Genomic DNA, 17,521 nt, shown 5'->3' on the forward strand with positions numbered 1-17,521 from the left:
GGCACCGCCTCCCCGGCACCGCCTCCCCGGCACCGCCTGGTTTCGTTTCCCCGCTAGAGCGAACCGGGGCCGGGAAAAGGGCCTTGAGGGGAGCGTGTCGGCCTGGCTGAGGGGGAGCAGGGCTGGCTTTCCCCTAGCCGTGCCCCAAGAGGTTTTGTTGGTTTTTTTTTTTCCAGCCCCCTCTGTTTTCCTGAAGGAAGAGACTGGAGTAGGGGGCTGCTGCAATGCTGGACCCCGCTCATTCAAGTCCAGTCCTTCCAACTCAGGTTATTCTGAGATTCCGTGATTCTCTGACTCCCCCTACCCACAGGACCAGCTGATTTCCTGCCTCCTTTCCCTCCTCCGTGCATCTCGTCTCACAGATCCCCTGAGCGCACACACATCCTCCACACATTCCAAACCCCCCCTGTACGCACACATTCCCTGTATCCAGAGTATCCAGAGCTCCCTGCATGGCGAGACTCCCCTGAATACAGAACCTGCCCCTGCATCCCCCTCTTCAACCCCTCTGCACGCACAGCCCCCGCCCAAGATCCAAGCACATAAAGAACCGACTCCCCCATCTGCTGACCAGAGCCTAAATTGGATTAGACATACAGGATTGGGAAGCTTGAAGAGCCCAGCAGCTGGGGTGGCATGGGACAGCCTGGGTTGCTTGGCAGGATGAATTTTCAGACTGTAAATAATTCCCCCCCGATCAACATCAAGAGTGTCCCAAATTCAGTGGGTCCCATGGAAATAACTGAATCCTCTAGGAAACGAGCTGCAGGAGGGGCAGTGGGGGAGAGTCCCTGCGAAACTGGCTGTCAGGAAAGCCCGGGAATGGAGGATAAGGCTGGTGAGCCAGCAGGAAACAAGCAGGCTTGACAAACTCTGTGCCACAGATGGGTTTAATTCTGCAGAGTCAGCATTTCTTGGCGAATGCATCTGTCAGGAGAAATTCCGGCTCCTGTCTTGTCGGAAGCATTCAGAGCACTCTGCTTGGGAAGCCAACCCATGCCTGCAAACCTCTGCTTCCCTTTTCTTTCCTGTGGCTCAGTTCTGTTTGTCACTGCCAGGTATTCTAGCAGGAACTGACTTCTGGGCAGTTTCTGGGGTCTCATCTCTTCCTGTTCCATCTGGAACTGTCCCAGGCTGCTGGGACAAACCAAATACTAAAAAAAAAAAAAATGGGAAGTTTCAGCTTTGTGGTAACTCGAGAAAATGTAATTCAGACACATTTACAAAACCTCTGTTTCATACAGGCCAAGGAAGTAGATTTTGTTTGCATATTGGGAAGGAATTCTTCCCTGTGAGGGTGGTGAGACCTGGCACAGGTTTCCCAGAGAAACTGTGGCTTGCCTCATCCCTGGAAGTGTCCAAGGCCAGGTTGGATGGGGTTTGGAGTTTGAAAAACGGGGTTCACTTTCCTGGTAGATTTTAAGAAGTTTAATAAAAGGCAATAAGAGACAAACAATAAAGCAAAAGGTTATAACAGCCAGGTGCTTGGCATTCAGCCAAGAGCACGCCTGCTCTTCTGGAGACACCCCTTAAATTCATCAGCCCGTTGCATATTCATAGACCTGTCATACATCTTCAAACTTTACTATAAACTATTTTCCATATTCCAGGTTTTACATGGCCACTCTTCAAGTCTGCTTTTTTTTGGAGCATGTGTGTTCCTTGGCTGTGGTTTTAGTCTATTTTTTTATCAGTCTTAATTTGGGCTGTGGTCTTCAATTTCTACAGATGGTCTGTGCTGATAGCTGGTGTATCAGCAGGTGTTTTTACTGAGTGTTATCCAACCAAGCAGGTAGTTCACTTAGTACAAAGACACTTTTTCAGCCTGTGTTACTCCTAAAGAAAAACTATACCTTAAAAACCATTTCAACACCACACGTGTAATATTTGCAAAATGCCAATACCATAATATTTATTTATAACAGGAACAACCAGGGATAGTGGAAGGTGTCCCTGCTCATGGCTGGGGGCTGGAACTGGATGATCTTTTCCAACCCAGATTTGGGATTTTATCATCCACTTTCCTCCTCCCCAAGAGAAGAGTACAAGTATCTGCAGCTTCCTGGATTTCTCCCACACTTAAATTTCATATTACCAGCCCCATTGTTTTCCTGGAGATGGCCTGGCAGCTGATAAGAAGGAAGAGAGAGGACCTAAGAGTCACAGAGGTCACAGCCCAGCTCGGGATCCCGAGTCATCCCGAAACTGCTGGAATGGCTGGGCGGGAGCAGCACTAATGACAGGATGCTGCAAGAGGAAGAGGTGACCAGAGCCACCAGGGACCAGTTTTCTGTGGTGGGAATTACACCAGGTAAGGAAGGAAGCCCTTCTGAGAGCTCGATGATCCTTTTTGGGCCCCTTCCAGCTCAGGATATTTTATATTCTACAGGCTAAGCTCATCTCCCACCTCCTCCTCCTCCCCAAGGCTGTTGTGTGGGACAGAGTGCAGAGCTCAACACAACAACTCTGCTGGCACAGATTTCTCTTCTAGCCCAGCCCACAGAACACTGCCCCGAGTGCTCCAGCCTCTTCTTGCAAGTTTGGAGGTCACTGGAGGACTTTATTGAACCGCTGGCCTCATATTGTGAGTGCAAGGCCAGAAAATATTTCTTCACAAAAAGAAGGGTGAAGCAAGAATGGCAGCAGGGATAGAGTCCAGCACCAGGAATGTGGCCTGTGCTGGGGAAAGGTGGGGACAGCTACAAAAACACACTCGAGGGAGAAGGAGATGAGGAAGTGGCTGGATCAGAGGGCAAAGTGGTGCTAGGGTGAATATTTCATGGTTGTGGCATGCTGGGGAGGAATGGGTACAGTTAAAATAAAGGAAATGATGAGTGTGACAGGTCCCTTGGTGGGTCAGGGCAGCAGAGATAGTGCAGAAATTAAGCCTAGACTAACTAGGCTGACAAGGGTTTAATGTTGAACAGGCACTTGATGAGTTAAAGCTTAAAATTCAGGGTCAGTAAAAGCTTGCTCAGCTTCTATGGAGCCAGATGGGACACAGAGAGGTTCCTTCCCCACCACGCTTGTGTTTCAGGGTTTATGTGAGACTTCCTGGGCCTGGCTGTGCACGTGAGGCACCAAAACCTCAGAGGGTGGAGCAGAACTGCTCAAACCGCTTTCCTCCAGTGACACAGGAAGGGCACAGAGTCCTTTTTTTTTTTTTTTTTTTTTTTTTTTTCCTATCTCACCTGCCAAAATGTGGAGAATCAGTTTGGCAGAGGACTGGGAGGACACGAGAGAGCAGGAACCCAGGATCTCCATCCTTGCTGTCCTCTCATCCCCAAAATTCTCTTTTGCCCAGAGCACTTTGCTGCAACAAAGTCTGGGAAGGAAGGTCCTCCTTGCCCAGGTGCTGGCACAGCCCCTGACACTCCATGGAATGCTGGAGCTGGGAATCACCATCCCTGGAATTCCTGCTCCCCTGGCTGAATGAGAGCCCCGAGTCCACATCCCAGCCCTTCCTCATCATCCCACCCTGGACGTTCCTCCTCCTGAAGTCCCTCCTGATTTCTCTCTGGATCAAAGTTGTCCAGAAGACCCTCAGGATAATATTTGGAGCATCCAAAGATGCTCTGGATGTAGATTTTTCCATGAGCAAACCAAGTTCAGGTTATTCTTTGCTGCCTAGAGTGCCAAACAGGTCACTGCCCTCTAACACCTCTGCTGCATCCTGTGAGGAAACACCTGGGATTTCTCTCAGGTAGCTACTGAGATTCCTGAAAATCCCTGAAATAAAGGTGCAGCCAGAGCAACCAGCTCTTTGGGCCATGCCATTTATTATATTTTTTACAGATAAAAGAATAAAACCTTCACCTGCCCCCTCCAGCCACAACCTGCAGTCAGTATCTGGCTGTCAGGTTGATGAACTTTCATTTCTGGCTGACACCCACGTTTCCTTTTCCCTTCTCTCCCCGAGCTGAAGGTGAAAGTGGATTGCTGCCTGGTGTTGGAATTCTCACACTTCCTCCTTCCAAAGTCTGTGTGACTCACCCTCAGCCATGCTTGTTTTAGGCTTTTCACAGGCATACAACTGTGACTCTTTAAGAAGAGCTTGTTTCTCAGGCAAAAACTTTAATTTCCCTGAGCAGTCTCAGCAGGGCCCTCCTCAGACTGTGCTCATGGCTCCAGGACCCCCCTTTAAGCTCGAGCCTAACCCTTTAGTCCCTGTAAGTGTCTCCAGCCATGTCCTGGATGGACCTTGGCCATGTGCTGTGGTTTGTCTCCATCTATTTCTGGCCTCAGGTTGTGACTTTTAGGGTTGGGATTGCTGATCCTTTTGCTCTTCTGCCTCAGAATATTCCATGATTCTCTTCTCCAACACTAATCATGAACTATATAGTGTCTGTCCCTGTCTCCAGGCCTAATTCCATCTCCTGGGTGAACTCTGGTCTTGCTTTATAGCTTTTTTCCCCAGTCCTGGCCTTTTTTATGTCATCAGAGGTTCTGGATCACCTGCAAAATTTCCTGGGCACCTCCTCTTCTTCAACAGGGGCCTCATCTCTGGGGTTTTTGGGGAGGGAAGAGGCTTTTCAGTCCTTTCCCTTATTCCTTCCACCAAAAAATGCACTTTTCTATGGGCAAGGAATTCACCAGGCTCCAAGAAGGCAGCACAAAAAATATGCTGAAGCTGTAGGCAAGGTGATAGACTTATGGAGGTTTGTAATGGAAATGTTAAACTTGGTGTAAAAAATATAGGAATGGGAATGTTCCAGGGTGTGGAAGAAGTAGAAAAAGCAGCAGAGCAAAGGGTAAAAGGAAAAGCATTTCCTGATTGTCGTGGAGCACCGTGCCTGTGTTTATTCAGAAGTAGAGAAAAAACAAGTTGACCTTGGATAGAAAACTCCAGAGGGTTAAGAGCAGGGTGAGAGCCATAAAACACCCAAAGTAAACAAAAGGACTGGACTATTCAGGAATTTCATGTAAAAGGGAGAAAACGAAAGAGAAAGTGATCAAAGACAGAATCCTCTCTCCAAAAGCTGTAACAAACTGGTCCAAAATTGAGATTTTTTTGCTCTGCCTTTCACCTTCACCTTGTGCTCAACCTTAAAGGCACGAGGAGAATTGCAGGGCTTTCATCTTTTGGCTGCTGGTGGCACAGAAGTGACACGGGCCAGATTACCTGGGCACACCCACATTGGTGCTTGTGATCCAATGAAATCCGTAAGGAAGTGAAAGGCAAAATCCTCTTTCTCCAAGATTTTTATATAATATCAAATCGTTCTCTTCTCCCCGAAGATCTCACAGGGAGTTTTATTCCTCCAGTTTCCTCTGACTGCAGAAGTGAGTTTCTCATTCCCAGGATCAAGTCTGCTCATTATCTAATTGCTGATTAACATCTAATTCTGCATCCTGGAGCTGCAGGCTGGTCCCACGTGAGCAGTTGTGAGCACTGGGCAAAGAGCCAGGGCCTGCTCCTGCCTCTCCTGGACCAAGGAAAATCGTGCCCCTGGCACCCCCAATTCTCTGTGTGGAATTTAAGGGCTTGCCTGGGTAAGGAATCAGCTGGAAAAATGGGAAAACCATCATTCCTGTGCAGAGCCCTCTGCACCTTCTGCCTCAGCACTGCTTTAATGTGGACTGAAACCCCAGCACCCCTGGAGCTGAACATCCTTTGGAGTGAAAGTTCCTACATGGAAGTTCTTTCCACATCACTGGAGGAGCTTTGGGTCACTTTTGCTGTTCCATCTTTGTCTTGGAGCAGCCTGATTTCCCGGAGGGAGTCCCTGCTCATGGCCAGAGTGGATGGAACGAGATCTTTGAGGTCCCTTCCAACCCAAAACATTCCAGGATTCTGTGATAAAGCAAAGCCAGCCCTGAACACCCCAATCCTGCTGTGGTGGAGAGAACCAGCTCCACGTGGGAATGACAGAAAGGTGACAGAGGGAAGCAGGAATGGGAATGACCAGGAATGAGTTCATTCTCCAGCCCCAGTGGAGGCATGAAGGAGATCTGAGACCAGAATTTTTCCACGCTTTTATGAGTCCTAATTATGGTATTGAAGCTGCTGCTTCTGGAGGCAGTTTTCCAGCTCTTCACCCTACTTTAGATGCCAGGAATTCTTTCTGATCCTGTCTATCTTTGCTGCTGTGTGAACCCCAGCACAAAAAGTGGGAAGAACAAACAGCCTGGGCCTTCCATTTGGAGGATCTGGAAGCTTCTCATCCAGTTTACATCTCCCAGTGCAATGTGTAGGATTTTTTCCATGGAGTGCAGAATTTCAACAAGGCTTTGTTTCACATTTTTTCCCAAAGTTTGACACGTGTTAAACTTGTGATCCAGCACATCTTCTTTTTCCTGCCAGATTGCTGGAGGGAGATTCCCTCATCCCATATTTGTGCCATATTAAGTGGAGAGCTTTGTGCTTGTCCTTCCTAAATTACACCCTCTTTTCTCAACCTACCACTTAAATTAACTGGAATCACCCAGAATTCTCCTGTTTGCAGATTCTCTCAGCTCATCACCCGTGAGCTCAGTGAATTTATTGCCTAATGCATCATCCAAACCAGCAATTAAAACTTTGCATCATCCCAGAGCCAAGAGGAGCCTTTTAATGGATCGTTCCAGCCTGACAGCAAATTGCTGGCTGTGATTTACTCATGATTTCATGATTTTTGAGTTTTCTTGGTTTTGCTTCTGAGCCCATCACGTGTAAATGTGCCAAAAGCTTTATTGAGGCTGAGCTGTGTGACAGGTACCACTTTTACCCTCACAGATTTTGTTATCATGTCACAGGGAAGGATGTCACCCAGCTGTCACAAAATTCTTGCTAATCATCCCTGCCTCCTTGATAGCCCCTACACAGTTGTTTGATGATTTATTTTAGAGCTTTTCTCCCAATCTGGGTTGGCTGCTCTGTGTGTCCCTAGAGAGTACCCAATGCCCTTTATGATAATGGATTATTTCCACATTTCTTCGTGGAAAAAGGCTTTGGATGTGGCACTGAGTGCTCTGGTCTGCTTGACAAGGTGGGGATTGGTCACAGGTTGGACTCAATGATCTTGGAGGTCTTTTCCAGCTTAAATGAGTCTGTGATTTGTTGATACCCAGTCTCCCAAAACACCCAGATTTCCCTGTTGCACAGAAACAGGAGCAGGAGAAACAGGCTGGGTTGGGTAGCTGTGATGGATTTCCTTTCCTGATTTTCCTGGACACCACTTCGGCTGACAATCCTCACTGATTTGCATATTTATGTCGAAAACACTAATTTTATTCACTTTTGATGTGTTAATTAGTTCATCTCATTAATATCTGTGGCAGCAAAGTGGTTCTTGCTCTTGTGTTTGATGTGGTTGTGTCTCCACACCTGTTTTCCCTCTTACTCCACACGTGGAAGCACAAACACAACTCCTGACTCTGCAAGGGCAGCTCCAAGTTGTGGGATGGGAAAACAAATCCTACACTGAAGCTGCAAGAATCACCTGGAATTCTTCTCCCAGACACCTCAGCCTGGAGAGCACCAGCACCCAGACCTCACACTGGAAAAGGGAAATGGGACTGACTCAATCCATGGAGAAAAAAAAGGAGATTTAGGCTTTGCCTTGATCTTCCACCTGCACCTTCCCCCAGCCCAGGGAAGGGAGGAACCAGTGTGGAAAATGAGCTGTAACCTCATAATCAGCCCATTCCTCACCTCCAATCAAGAAGGAGAGTTTTAAATTGTCCCTCTTCCTTCTTTATTTGAAAGAGTTCCAGCGATTTTCCACTCAGAGGATCAGCACTGATGAAGTCCATCCAGAATTCCCTCCTCCAGATTTACTTTTCCATGACCTTCAGCTTCTACAATCAGAAGCTTTCAGTCCAGGAACTAGGTGGGTGGACAAGACAAGTAAATCCTGTTAAACACAATCCTTTCACCTCCAAAGAATCAGTTGGAATAATCCTGCCCAATTCAGCTGCTTTGGCATCCAGAAATTTCAGGAGAATAAAAGGTTCCTCTGAATTTGTAGACAATTCCAGGAAACCACTCTCATTTGACCTTCTGGAAGCACTTAAGAGTGAAAAGTGGGGGAAGAGCTGGGAATAAGGGTCTGCAAAAGATCTGGATAAGGTTTGTTCTCCCTCCTGAACTGTGTCCATCCTGGACTTATCTCAACCCTCCACTTGTTCCTTCCTCTCCAGATATCTCCCATCAAGTTTTTTGCTTTCTCATGTCCAGCAAAACTGGTTGAGATATAAATTGCTCCTTCTATTTCCTCTTTCTCCTGCCGGTATGACAGGTGGTAAAACAGTAACAGGTTTGGCCTGCAGCCCAAATTTCTTAGAGTTTTTTTAAAGCACTTAAGGTCCTGCAGGGAAAAACTGTGCAGGGTATGGAGGATTTGCTCCTGGAGGATTTGCTCCTGGGATTGGGATGCAGCACAGCCACCACAGCCCTAGCAGTGCCTGCCCTGAATGGCTGAGCATCTCTTCCTTATTTTGGCTTAAAAACTTGTTCTTCCCCTTCTCCATCCTAATTTTCCTTCCCTTTTGAGGTTGTCTGTGGTGAGAGAAAATTATCAGCAGGTTCTGCTGTAAATTTGGTCTTTTGACATCTGTCATCTCCAGGCACAGCTCACCAATCTGCTCAGTGGGGTGGCAGTGTCCTCTTGTCCCTGCTTACCACTGTGGTGTCACCTCTTTCATTTCCTTTGTTTCCCCTCTATCCATTAAGCAAAATATTTAAAAGCAGTCACCAGATCCAGAGCTCACAGCACAAAACATGGAGTTGATGTGGAATCTTTCATCCTCCTGGAAAACCAGTGGCTCTGAGATCCAGGCCTCAAAAATCCACATCCTTCCACATGTGCAACCAAAACCCAGCAGAGTTCCAGGGCCGTGCTTCAGAAAAAGCAAAGATCTTGTTTAACCATTAAATACAACAACAAAAAAAAAATAAAAAAAAAAATCAACCAACACCCTTCAATTGTTTGGACCAGCTCTGGTTTCTCCCAGGACACAGCTGAGCTAGGGATGCTGCCAGCTTTTCTTTTTTTTTTTTTTTTTTAATCCTTTTTTATTTTTTCTGATGTGTTTTCCAGGAATGGGAACTAGCAGCCGGGGCTGTGTGAGTCCCTGGCTGGCTGCCCTTCCTTCTTCTCTGTGACACCCCCAAGCCTCCTACAGAGCTTTTCTGTCTCCCCTCAGCTGCAGCTCCCGCAGGGGAAGAGGAGGGAGCAGAGAGCATGGAGGGCAAAACCAAACAAAGCTCAACACAATCCATGGTTTCTCTGCCAGGAACGTGGCCTCTCACAATCTCTGAATGACAGGGGTTGGCCACAGCTGTGTGGGGTTGTTTTGGCCCTGGAGAAGAAAGAGGGGAATAGATATGGGGATGTCTTTTCCAGCTGGATGAGGTCCATGAGGAGGCAGTGGGAGAGAGACTCCCAGCCCAGCAGGCTGTCCCCATTCCTTCCTTTCTCCCTCCCACCTTCCCACTGCTTTTCCTCTCTCAGCCACATATTTCCCTCTCTGCATTTCCCCCCTTTTCTCTGATGAGAGAAGCTCATTTCAAAATGGGAATGGGAGGAAAGAGCCCAAGGAGCCAGAAATTGCTCCCCACTGAGGCTGGAGAAATGTCCACAAAACTGCCACAAATCAGCTTTACTTCCACCTGCTTGTTTGTAAAGAGATGTTTGAAACCCAGGCTCACTGTGAACAAATTCACAGATCTGCCCTGTGCTGACACAACTGTGGAGCCATTTCCCTGTGTTCCAGGCAGGGTGGGATGTTATTCCTCACAGAGCTTTGAAAGTAAGAGGCAAAACTATGCCTTCAGGGATCTCCTCGGAGCAATAATGATTTGAAGCTTGAACATGTCAAAAAGGCCATTTTCTGTATGTTTTCTTAGGTGAGTTGGATGTCTGGGGACACTTCGGATTCAAGTAGGCTCAGGAAATCGATGGGAGTTCAGCACCTGACTTAGCCAGGCTCTCTCAAAAATCCCAGGGGAAGCTCAACCGCAAAACACGAATCTTTGAGAGTGGAAATTATCCCAGGAAAACATTTTTATTTCAGCCATCACGGGGAGCTCTTCCAAACCCATCACAATCCATATGCAAAGATGTAAGTGACACTGGCCAGGACACCCAGGGACATCATTCCACGGCTGCTTTGCCTGCTGCTGACTCCATTCACGTTGCACAAGGGTTTCTCACAGCAGGAAATGTTCTGGGAGCTTTGGATTTGTTGCTGGTCTGTTGCTGGACACGTTGGAGAGCACATCTTGGAGATGACGTATTTAGGCTTGTTGGGCTCTAGTGCAGGAAGGAAAAGTGGGGGGGGGAAAGAGATAAAAGAGGATGAAAAGTTATTGTTTAAGTATTTTTGTGGCTAAATCTGTGTTGGGGAGTAAAGGAAGGCCAGGCACTAATCCTCAAGGGAAATTTCATGGAATTAATCATAGAATCACAGAATGGTTTGGGTTGGAAGGGTCCTTAAAAATCATCCATGGGCAGGGACACGTCCCACCAGACCAGGTTGCTCAGAGGCCCATCCAGCCTAGCCTTGGACACTTCCAGGGATGGAGCAGCCACAGTATCATAAAATCCTAGAACTGTTAAGGTTGGAAAAGGCCTTTAAGATCATCAAGTCCAACCAGGACTTCTCTGGGTTCCATGTTGTCAGGTTTTGTCAATCCTAAGGTGGAATGAGCACCTGTGGCTTTCAGTTCCAGCTGCCTGAAGTGATGCTCAGGCTGGGTCGTTCCCACCAGGATGGTTTTTCCTACAGCATAAACACAGGGGGAATGTCCTGCATGACCTGAGATCTGGGATAGGAGCACGTGGAGGTCTTTGAGAAGCCTCCAGGACAGACCTGAAGGATTGTGCTTGGCACAGGGAGTCAGTCATGATGAGGTTTGGCCAAAACACTTCTGAGAACAGTTCTGGGATGAACAAATGCACAGCACGAGGTGTGAATCCACACCCTGGTGCTGCTCTGTGTGTCCTCATCATTTCCCCAATTCCCAGCAGGAATATCGAGTGTGTCTGGACACTGCCACAAGGTCAGTGCCTCCTAAAAGTTGGTCATCAAAGCTTGCTGTTCCCATGCTGGGATGAAATCCCATTCCTGGCACTGCTCTCCTACAAAACAAACAAGGTGTTGTTCCCAAACCTACTTGTCCCGACGTCCTTCCTGATGGTCACACAGTGTTTGTCCTCTTCAGCACACATGGAAATGGTTAAACAGTCCTTGTTGGACTCCTGTTCTTGGCAGGTGTAGCACATGAATGGATAAACTGGGAAGGGAAAAAAAAAAAAAGTGAAAAAGCACATTGCACGGTTTGAAAAACCACAAAAGCTCCAGTGCAGAGATCTCCATTTCCCTCGTTACAGCCTGAGGAATGGTTCTGTGGGAATGACCAGTGACTTTCTTTATCTCCTGACCCGTGGCAGCAGCTCTAAATCCTTCTCTGTCTCCTCTGGCTCAGGCTGCAGAGTGTTATCGATCTGTTTGCAATCCCTGGGAGCAGGAGATGTGAGTGGAATTCAAGGATTTGGGGGCTTTTATGAAGGAGATTATTGCTGAGCCATAGCAGCTCAGCCATGGGAATTGCCAGTTACTGCTCAGGGTTTCTCCTGGGCAGGGCTTGGCAGGGAGATTTTAAAGATGCCTGTAGCAATTTGAGGATGAGGACAGTGCCCAGTGTCCTACTTCCCTTTCATCTGGCTCAGAGGCTGCTGTCACATCTCTTTTTTTGTGCTTGAACATCACTGAACTGGCCTAACCTCAGTTCTAGGAAGTCGGGTGAGAGCCCTCACATGCTCTGTCAAACTCCTGTTTTTAGCATAAAATCGGGAAGGAGTGGAAAATCTTAACCAAAAGCTTGGTTTAAGTGCTAAAGGCAGATTTGGTGGGATAATTCTTATATCTGCAACAGTGGCAGATGACTGGCAGGAAGATCACACAGCAATGAGTTGTGTCTCCTGCCAAGAATATCCATGCCTGCCCCCAAAACCAGAATGTGATACTGCTTTCCAGACCATTGGAAAGCAGGAAAACAGGAAGAAAAGCAAAAAACAGAGTCTGGATGATAAAACACCCCAAAATATGTACAGAGCACTCCCCAGTTGGGCAGATTGAAAGGTTTTATAGTGGTGGTTGAGATCAGAGCTCATGAAATCACCCAGGGCCAAGTGAGGGGTTTTCTGATTGAGTTCCTTTAAAAACAAAGCTAATTTTTGGAGGGAAACAAAGCCAAGTGCTGACTCAGTTCCTGCTAAGTCTGGGGCAAGTCTGCCACTTTGGAAAGGGCAAAAACAACTAAAGGACACGTCCCTGTGTTTGCAGTTTTGCCCAATAAGAAGTGGGCAATGAGAAAGTGGAAGGACAGCGGAGGTCACACCATGAAACGAGAAGTTTATGACAGAAAGGAAGGAAAAAGTCATCAACTGTTGAGCCTGTGCAGCTTTTTTTGCTTCATTCTACAAGAAGTTGAATTTCCATGTGCAGAGTAGGGGAAGATTCAAGGAGGTTTTAAGGAATATTTGGCACAACCTTGAAGGATGTTGTCCTCGAGCAAGCCCAGGAAACACGAGGTGCTGAAAATTCCAGGGAATGGGTGCAAAGCCAGGCATGAGAACACCTTCAGAGGGTAATTCCCAAGGATTGTTGGCCAAACCAACTGGAGCAATGGAAGGAATTCTTCCCTGTGAGGGTGGGGAGGCCCTGGAATAGAGTTCCCAGAGAAGCTGTGGCTGCCCCTGGATCCCTGGAAGTGTCCAAGGCCAGGTTGGATGGGGCTTGGAGAAGCCTGGAACAGTGGAAGGTGTCCCTGCCCATGGCAGGGGGTTGGAATGAAATTATCTTGAAGCTCCCTTCCAACCCAAATCTGTGATTTTAAGTGATTTTTCACAGATGGACGCAACAAAAGACTGAAAGAGTGGATGCAACTAAATAAAGAGAAATGAATTACGATAGATAAAACTTAAGACACTTAAATGTAGGGTGACAAAAAACTGGTTCAGTTACGATTCAGAGCCACAGTGACAGCAGCAGGAGCCAACGGTGTCACATTCCAGCCATGGAAACAGGAGTCACCCGAGGGGACACGGGCAGAAATGTCATGTGCAAGGTACACAAAGTGGCCTTTCCACCCTGGCAAGGCCTCAGCTGGAGCCCCAGTGCCCAAATCTCCCCTTTGGCACTTCCAAAACTATGCAGAGCATTTGGAGAGGGACCAGAGGAGAGGGAGGGGAAAAGGTCAGAGGATCTTGGAAATGCGACCTTGTCAAAAAAGGTTGGAAGGGTTTCGTTTGTTTGTTGAAAAGGAGAATATGCTGAGGAAAGTCTTCTTCATGCAAGAAAAAAGAAGCAGCAAAGAAGAAAGTAATAAAATGTCTTATGTGTCCCGTGGTGGAAATATGGGAGAACAGTACAAAAAACTGATGCTAAGAGATATTAAAACTAAATTCCTAAAGGAGTGAGAGTCTCTGAGCAATTCCAGGCTGTGGAATCTTCCTTGTTGTAAACTTTCAGGGACACCTTAAGCAAATATCTGCCTTGTCTTGTCCAACACTGCAACAAGACTTGACGATCTTAGAGGTCTTTTCCACCCTTAATGTGATTATGTGAAAAGGATCAAGACCTTTTATGATTTTTGCTGGACACAAAATATCCATAACAGTGAGTTTATGGATGGAAAAGGCAAAAGACCCTCTTTGGTCAGCTGAGAGATCAAGAGTTTTGACCAAAATTTGGTCATTAGGGTCTTGGATGAGACCCAGGATACCTGAGAAGGATCAAATGCCAGTTTCCACATTTTCCTATGTCCCAATTTTAGGCCAGAAAGCTGCAATTTCTTATTGTGGATCTAGGCTGGGCCACAGAAAAGTGCTGTGCAAAAGCCTGTCCATAAATCTCTTGGGAATCTGTTGCCAATACCAGAAGTCACCAGTAAGGAATCCCACCATGAACCTGTGATCCTGCATCTCTCTGAGCTTTCCAGTTCATCCTGGGTCACACTGAGAACGTTGCCTTTGGAAAATTCTCCTCTTCTGTCCGTGTTACGTTGCTTCCATCAGGAATTGTGGGCACTAAATCAATTTTTTTTTTCTTTTAAAGAATTGAATAGTCATTTTCCCACACCCAAAACTGGCTGAAGGTCCTGCTCTTCCAGGAGAACCATTCCAAAGGATGTAGGAGTAGGGGGTTGATACATCAGTGATAATTGATTAATTAGATGCTTCTTTCTCAACCAGATTCGTATCACGGTTTCTGGGAAACCATCAGGTGTGGGTGAAATTTTGGCACTTTGGTCATCATTCCCACGTGCCAGGAGTGATGGAACAACATGTGTGCCTCACTCCCAGAAGGAGGACAACACTCAGCCTTCCCTTTGGGAGCAGGATGCCTTTAACATGAAAAGTTCTTTCACCTCTGCCGCTGATTTAATCTACAGAATTTCCCAGTGTTGCATTTTCTAGGAAGGCACGTGGCAAACCACTACAAGGGAGGAAGCAGCAGGACAGAAAAGCCTCTAAAATACCCAAAACCTGAAATTATTAAGAAAAAAATCCCCATTTTGTTATGCTTTCTATCACTTCCAGCTTGCCTCTTTTTGGAAGATCCCAAAGACCACAGTGTGGATTTAACCTGGCACCACCAGAGCTGTAGCACTGGAAAGAAGAATCAACACATCAAATTCTTATTTCTGCATCAAATCATTGACTGGGGTGCAAAAGGACACTGGTGACACCATCACAGCACGGCAAAGTTGGTGACAACCCCCTAAAGCTTTGCCACGTGGAAAACTGTCACCCTAATCCTCGTCTTAAGTAGGAGCAGCTCACCTTGTTCCACACAGAGGACAGCAGCCAGCAGGGTGACAAGAGGAGCCCTCATCTCCAGCAGATCCTCCCAGCAGGGACTGGGAGCTGTTTTGAGGGCAGGTTTTATAGCCCATGGCTCACGGGTGGACGTGAAATCAAGCCAGGGGTGTGGAATGTCCATGTGGGAGTTTTCCAAGCCCTCGGAACGGGCTGGCACCTTGGGGAAAAGCCCTTTCAGCCACGCTTTTCTTGCTCTTCCGGTCGTGTGAGTGATGGGAAGTCTGGATCTGCTCTCTCCTCCTCTGAATTTCTTCCTTTCCTTCCTTCCAGAGCCGCTGCTCTGATGAAAGCAGAGCCCGGGGGCACGGGGAGATTGTCCTAGCAATGAATTTTTCTGGTCCCTTTGCACAGACAGCACGTGACGTTCCAGGGTTTGTACTGTTCATTGGCTTTAATTATTCAACAGCACCAGGCTCAGCCTCGGAGCTGGCCTAAGCTGGTTTTACCTCAAAAATCAGTGTGTTTTACACCAAATTAAATTAGCTAACGGTTCGTTAAACAGAAGATTTTCCTCAAATTTTCACGCCAGTCTTCATTTCTTTATCAGTTTTCCTCTGGTTAATCCCTCTGCTCGCTCTTTTCCCTGCTTGTAATCCTCAAGTACCTTGTACAATTTTGATTTAATGAAGTTTTGCTGCTATCCAGGGATTCTTTAGAGGAGCTGCTTTTCTCCACGCCCAACGGTTTCTCGAAATCAGGCCTCCATTTCCAAGCCCACAAATTGGCACCCTGGAATTGCAGCTCTGCTCTGGAAAGAGCCATCCCTCAAAGTGTCATTTTTAAAATCTCTCCTCTTAAATCAGTCCTTTTGCTTTTATTCCTCTGTGTTGCTCCTCTCCTCTGAATTCCTTAAAATTTGTTTTTGACTGCCTGGGATAGAGACCTTCATTTAAGATGCATCTTGTAAGAGCTCGAGCTGCCAAGTCCACAGAGCTTCTTCTAAAACAAGATTAGTCCTGGACAGCAGAAAGAAAATATTGTCAAACCCTGCTTTTTCTGGCAATTATGGCATAACTTAAGTGGCAATTCCCTGCATGTAGCCATCAGCAGGGTGTTTTTGTCTGTTTCTAACATGAATCATTCCAACACTGGATGATTTCCTGATCCATGTGATTGTCTGGCACTTTTTTCAGGCCCTCCTGATCTGCTCCTGGATTGACGTCATCAGGTGGTGAATTCCAGAGTTGTCCAAGCCCTGTGTCCAGGCAGACATTCCCTGGGTTTTGGAGGCTGGTGAGGTCACTGGGGATGTGGTGATGATCCACAAGTTGAGCCTTGTGTTTCACACAGGACATCTTGGTCCTTTGCCCCAGTGTTTTGTAAACAGGTTTTTCTCCCTCATTAGAGGGTGTGCCTCCTTGCTGGCATTTTGCAGTGAGGATGAAAGGAAAGAACCTTTTTTTTCTCCTTATTTTTGGTCTTATTTATCCCATAGACTTGTGTTTATTCCTTTCCCCTTCCATAGCCCTGTTCCTGTTGATCTCCACAGAATCACAGACTGGGTTGGTGGGAAGGGACCTTAAAAATCACCTTGGCCCAACCTCATGCCGTGGGCAGGGACACCTTCCACTGTCCCAGGTTGCTCCAAGCCCCATCCAACCTGGCTTTGTTGATTTTCCATTTTATTCCCACATGAATCTTCTGGGAATTGGATCAGCACAAGTCAACTTTGACTTTGACTTTGAAGGAGCAGTGAGCCTAAAAATATTCCCAGCACATCCAACAAAGATGTACTAAGGAGAGAAGTTTGGGTGGGAAATGGGATTTTCTGTCCTTTCTGGGAGCTGTCTCCAGGACATGAATGCCTTCCTAAGTCCTGTGGTTCTAAGGCACCTTGGAATGCTGGAGCATTCCCTCTTCCTGGTGCATGGAGAGCATGGAAAAGAGATTTATTTCCCTATAGGGCAGATTACAAAACTCAGAAGCACTCAGAGGCATCACTCAAGGATCCAGCATGGAGAAGGTGTCTCCTGCAGCCTGGAGGAGGGCCTGGAGCAAGGACACCAAGTGAGGAGTAAGATTGAGGAAGACTGAGAAAAAAAAAATCCCCAAGGAAGCTGAGTCACCTCTCTGGAGTCATCGTATCATTATCCATGCAGGAAAATTAAAGTGAATGAAATTGGAGCCATGAGTTGGCTCTGTGACAAGAAAGCAGCAGTCAGCTTTGGAAAAAGGGTTGCTTTTCTCCCTTTCCATGGCTTCCAGAAGATTTTTAGAATTAGTGAGGATATTTCTTTGATCTCTTGTGTCCATCCTGTCTCTTGCTTTGTCATTGAGGCACTGTGTTGGATTTGGGCAGATAAACAGGGAAAAGGGGGAAAAATTTCATGTTGTCAGGGAAAAGGCAGGGGAATTATTCAAGGAGAGCAGAAGGCAGCACAGATCCTTCAAAACCAATGGTGGGAAAGCCCCAAAAGAGGGAAAGGAAGGGCCAAAATTAAAACACCTCCTGCAGATGCCTCGTTTAGGCAGGGAAAGGCCTCCTTGGCTGATCCAGGTCCTGGTGCAGTGACTCAGAGCTCTGAAAAATGAGTTTTATATAGTCCACAGGGAGAGAGAGAGAGCCAGTTCCCTCCCAGGATCAATCCCAGCTACTGGAATGAGACTCCCATCTCCTTCCCAAAAGCCCTCCAGGCGTCACAGATGTCTCTGCTCCCATGTGAGGAGTGTGCAGCCATGGGAGGCACCAGAAACCCGGGGTGATGGAAGGA

The 17,521-nt window shown here is 47.0% G+C and overlaps 1 protein-coding gene across 1 annotated transcript; it reads right to left on the bottom strand.

Annotated features, from left to right (window-relative positions):
• Window positions 1-9,968: 9,968 nt before the first annotated feature.
• On the bottom strand, window positions 9,969-15,374 carry LOC106855616 (lymphocyte antigen 6E-like). The gene is made up of 3 exons (XM_014880449.2): window positions 14,772-15,374; window positions 11,099-11,218; window positions 9,969-10,235 (listed from the first exon to the last, which is right to left on the bottom strand). The coding sequence occupies exons 1-3, from the start codon at window positions 14,929-14,931 to the stop codon at window positions 10,024-10,026; spliced, it is 492 nt and encodes a 163-aa protein (XP_014735935.2). The 5' UTR covers window positions 14,932-15,374; the 3' UTR covers window positions 9,969-10,023.
• Between the last annotated feature and the right edge of the window lie 2,147 nt (window positions 15,375-17,521).

This window comes from Sturnus vulgaris, chromosome 1 (genome assembly GCF_052056855.1).
Source record: "Sturnus vulgaris isolate bStuVul1 chromosome 1, bStuVul1.hap1, whole genome shotgun sequence".
NCBI lineage: Eukaryota > Metazoa > Chordata > Aves > Passeriformes > Sturnidae > Sturnus > Sturnus vulgaris.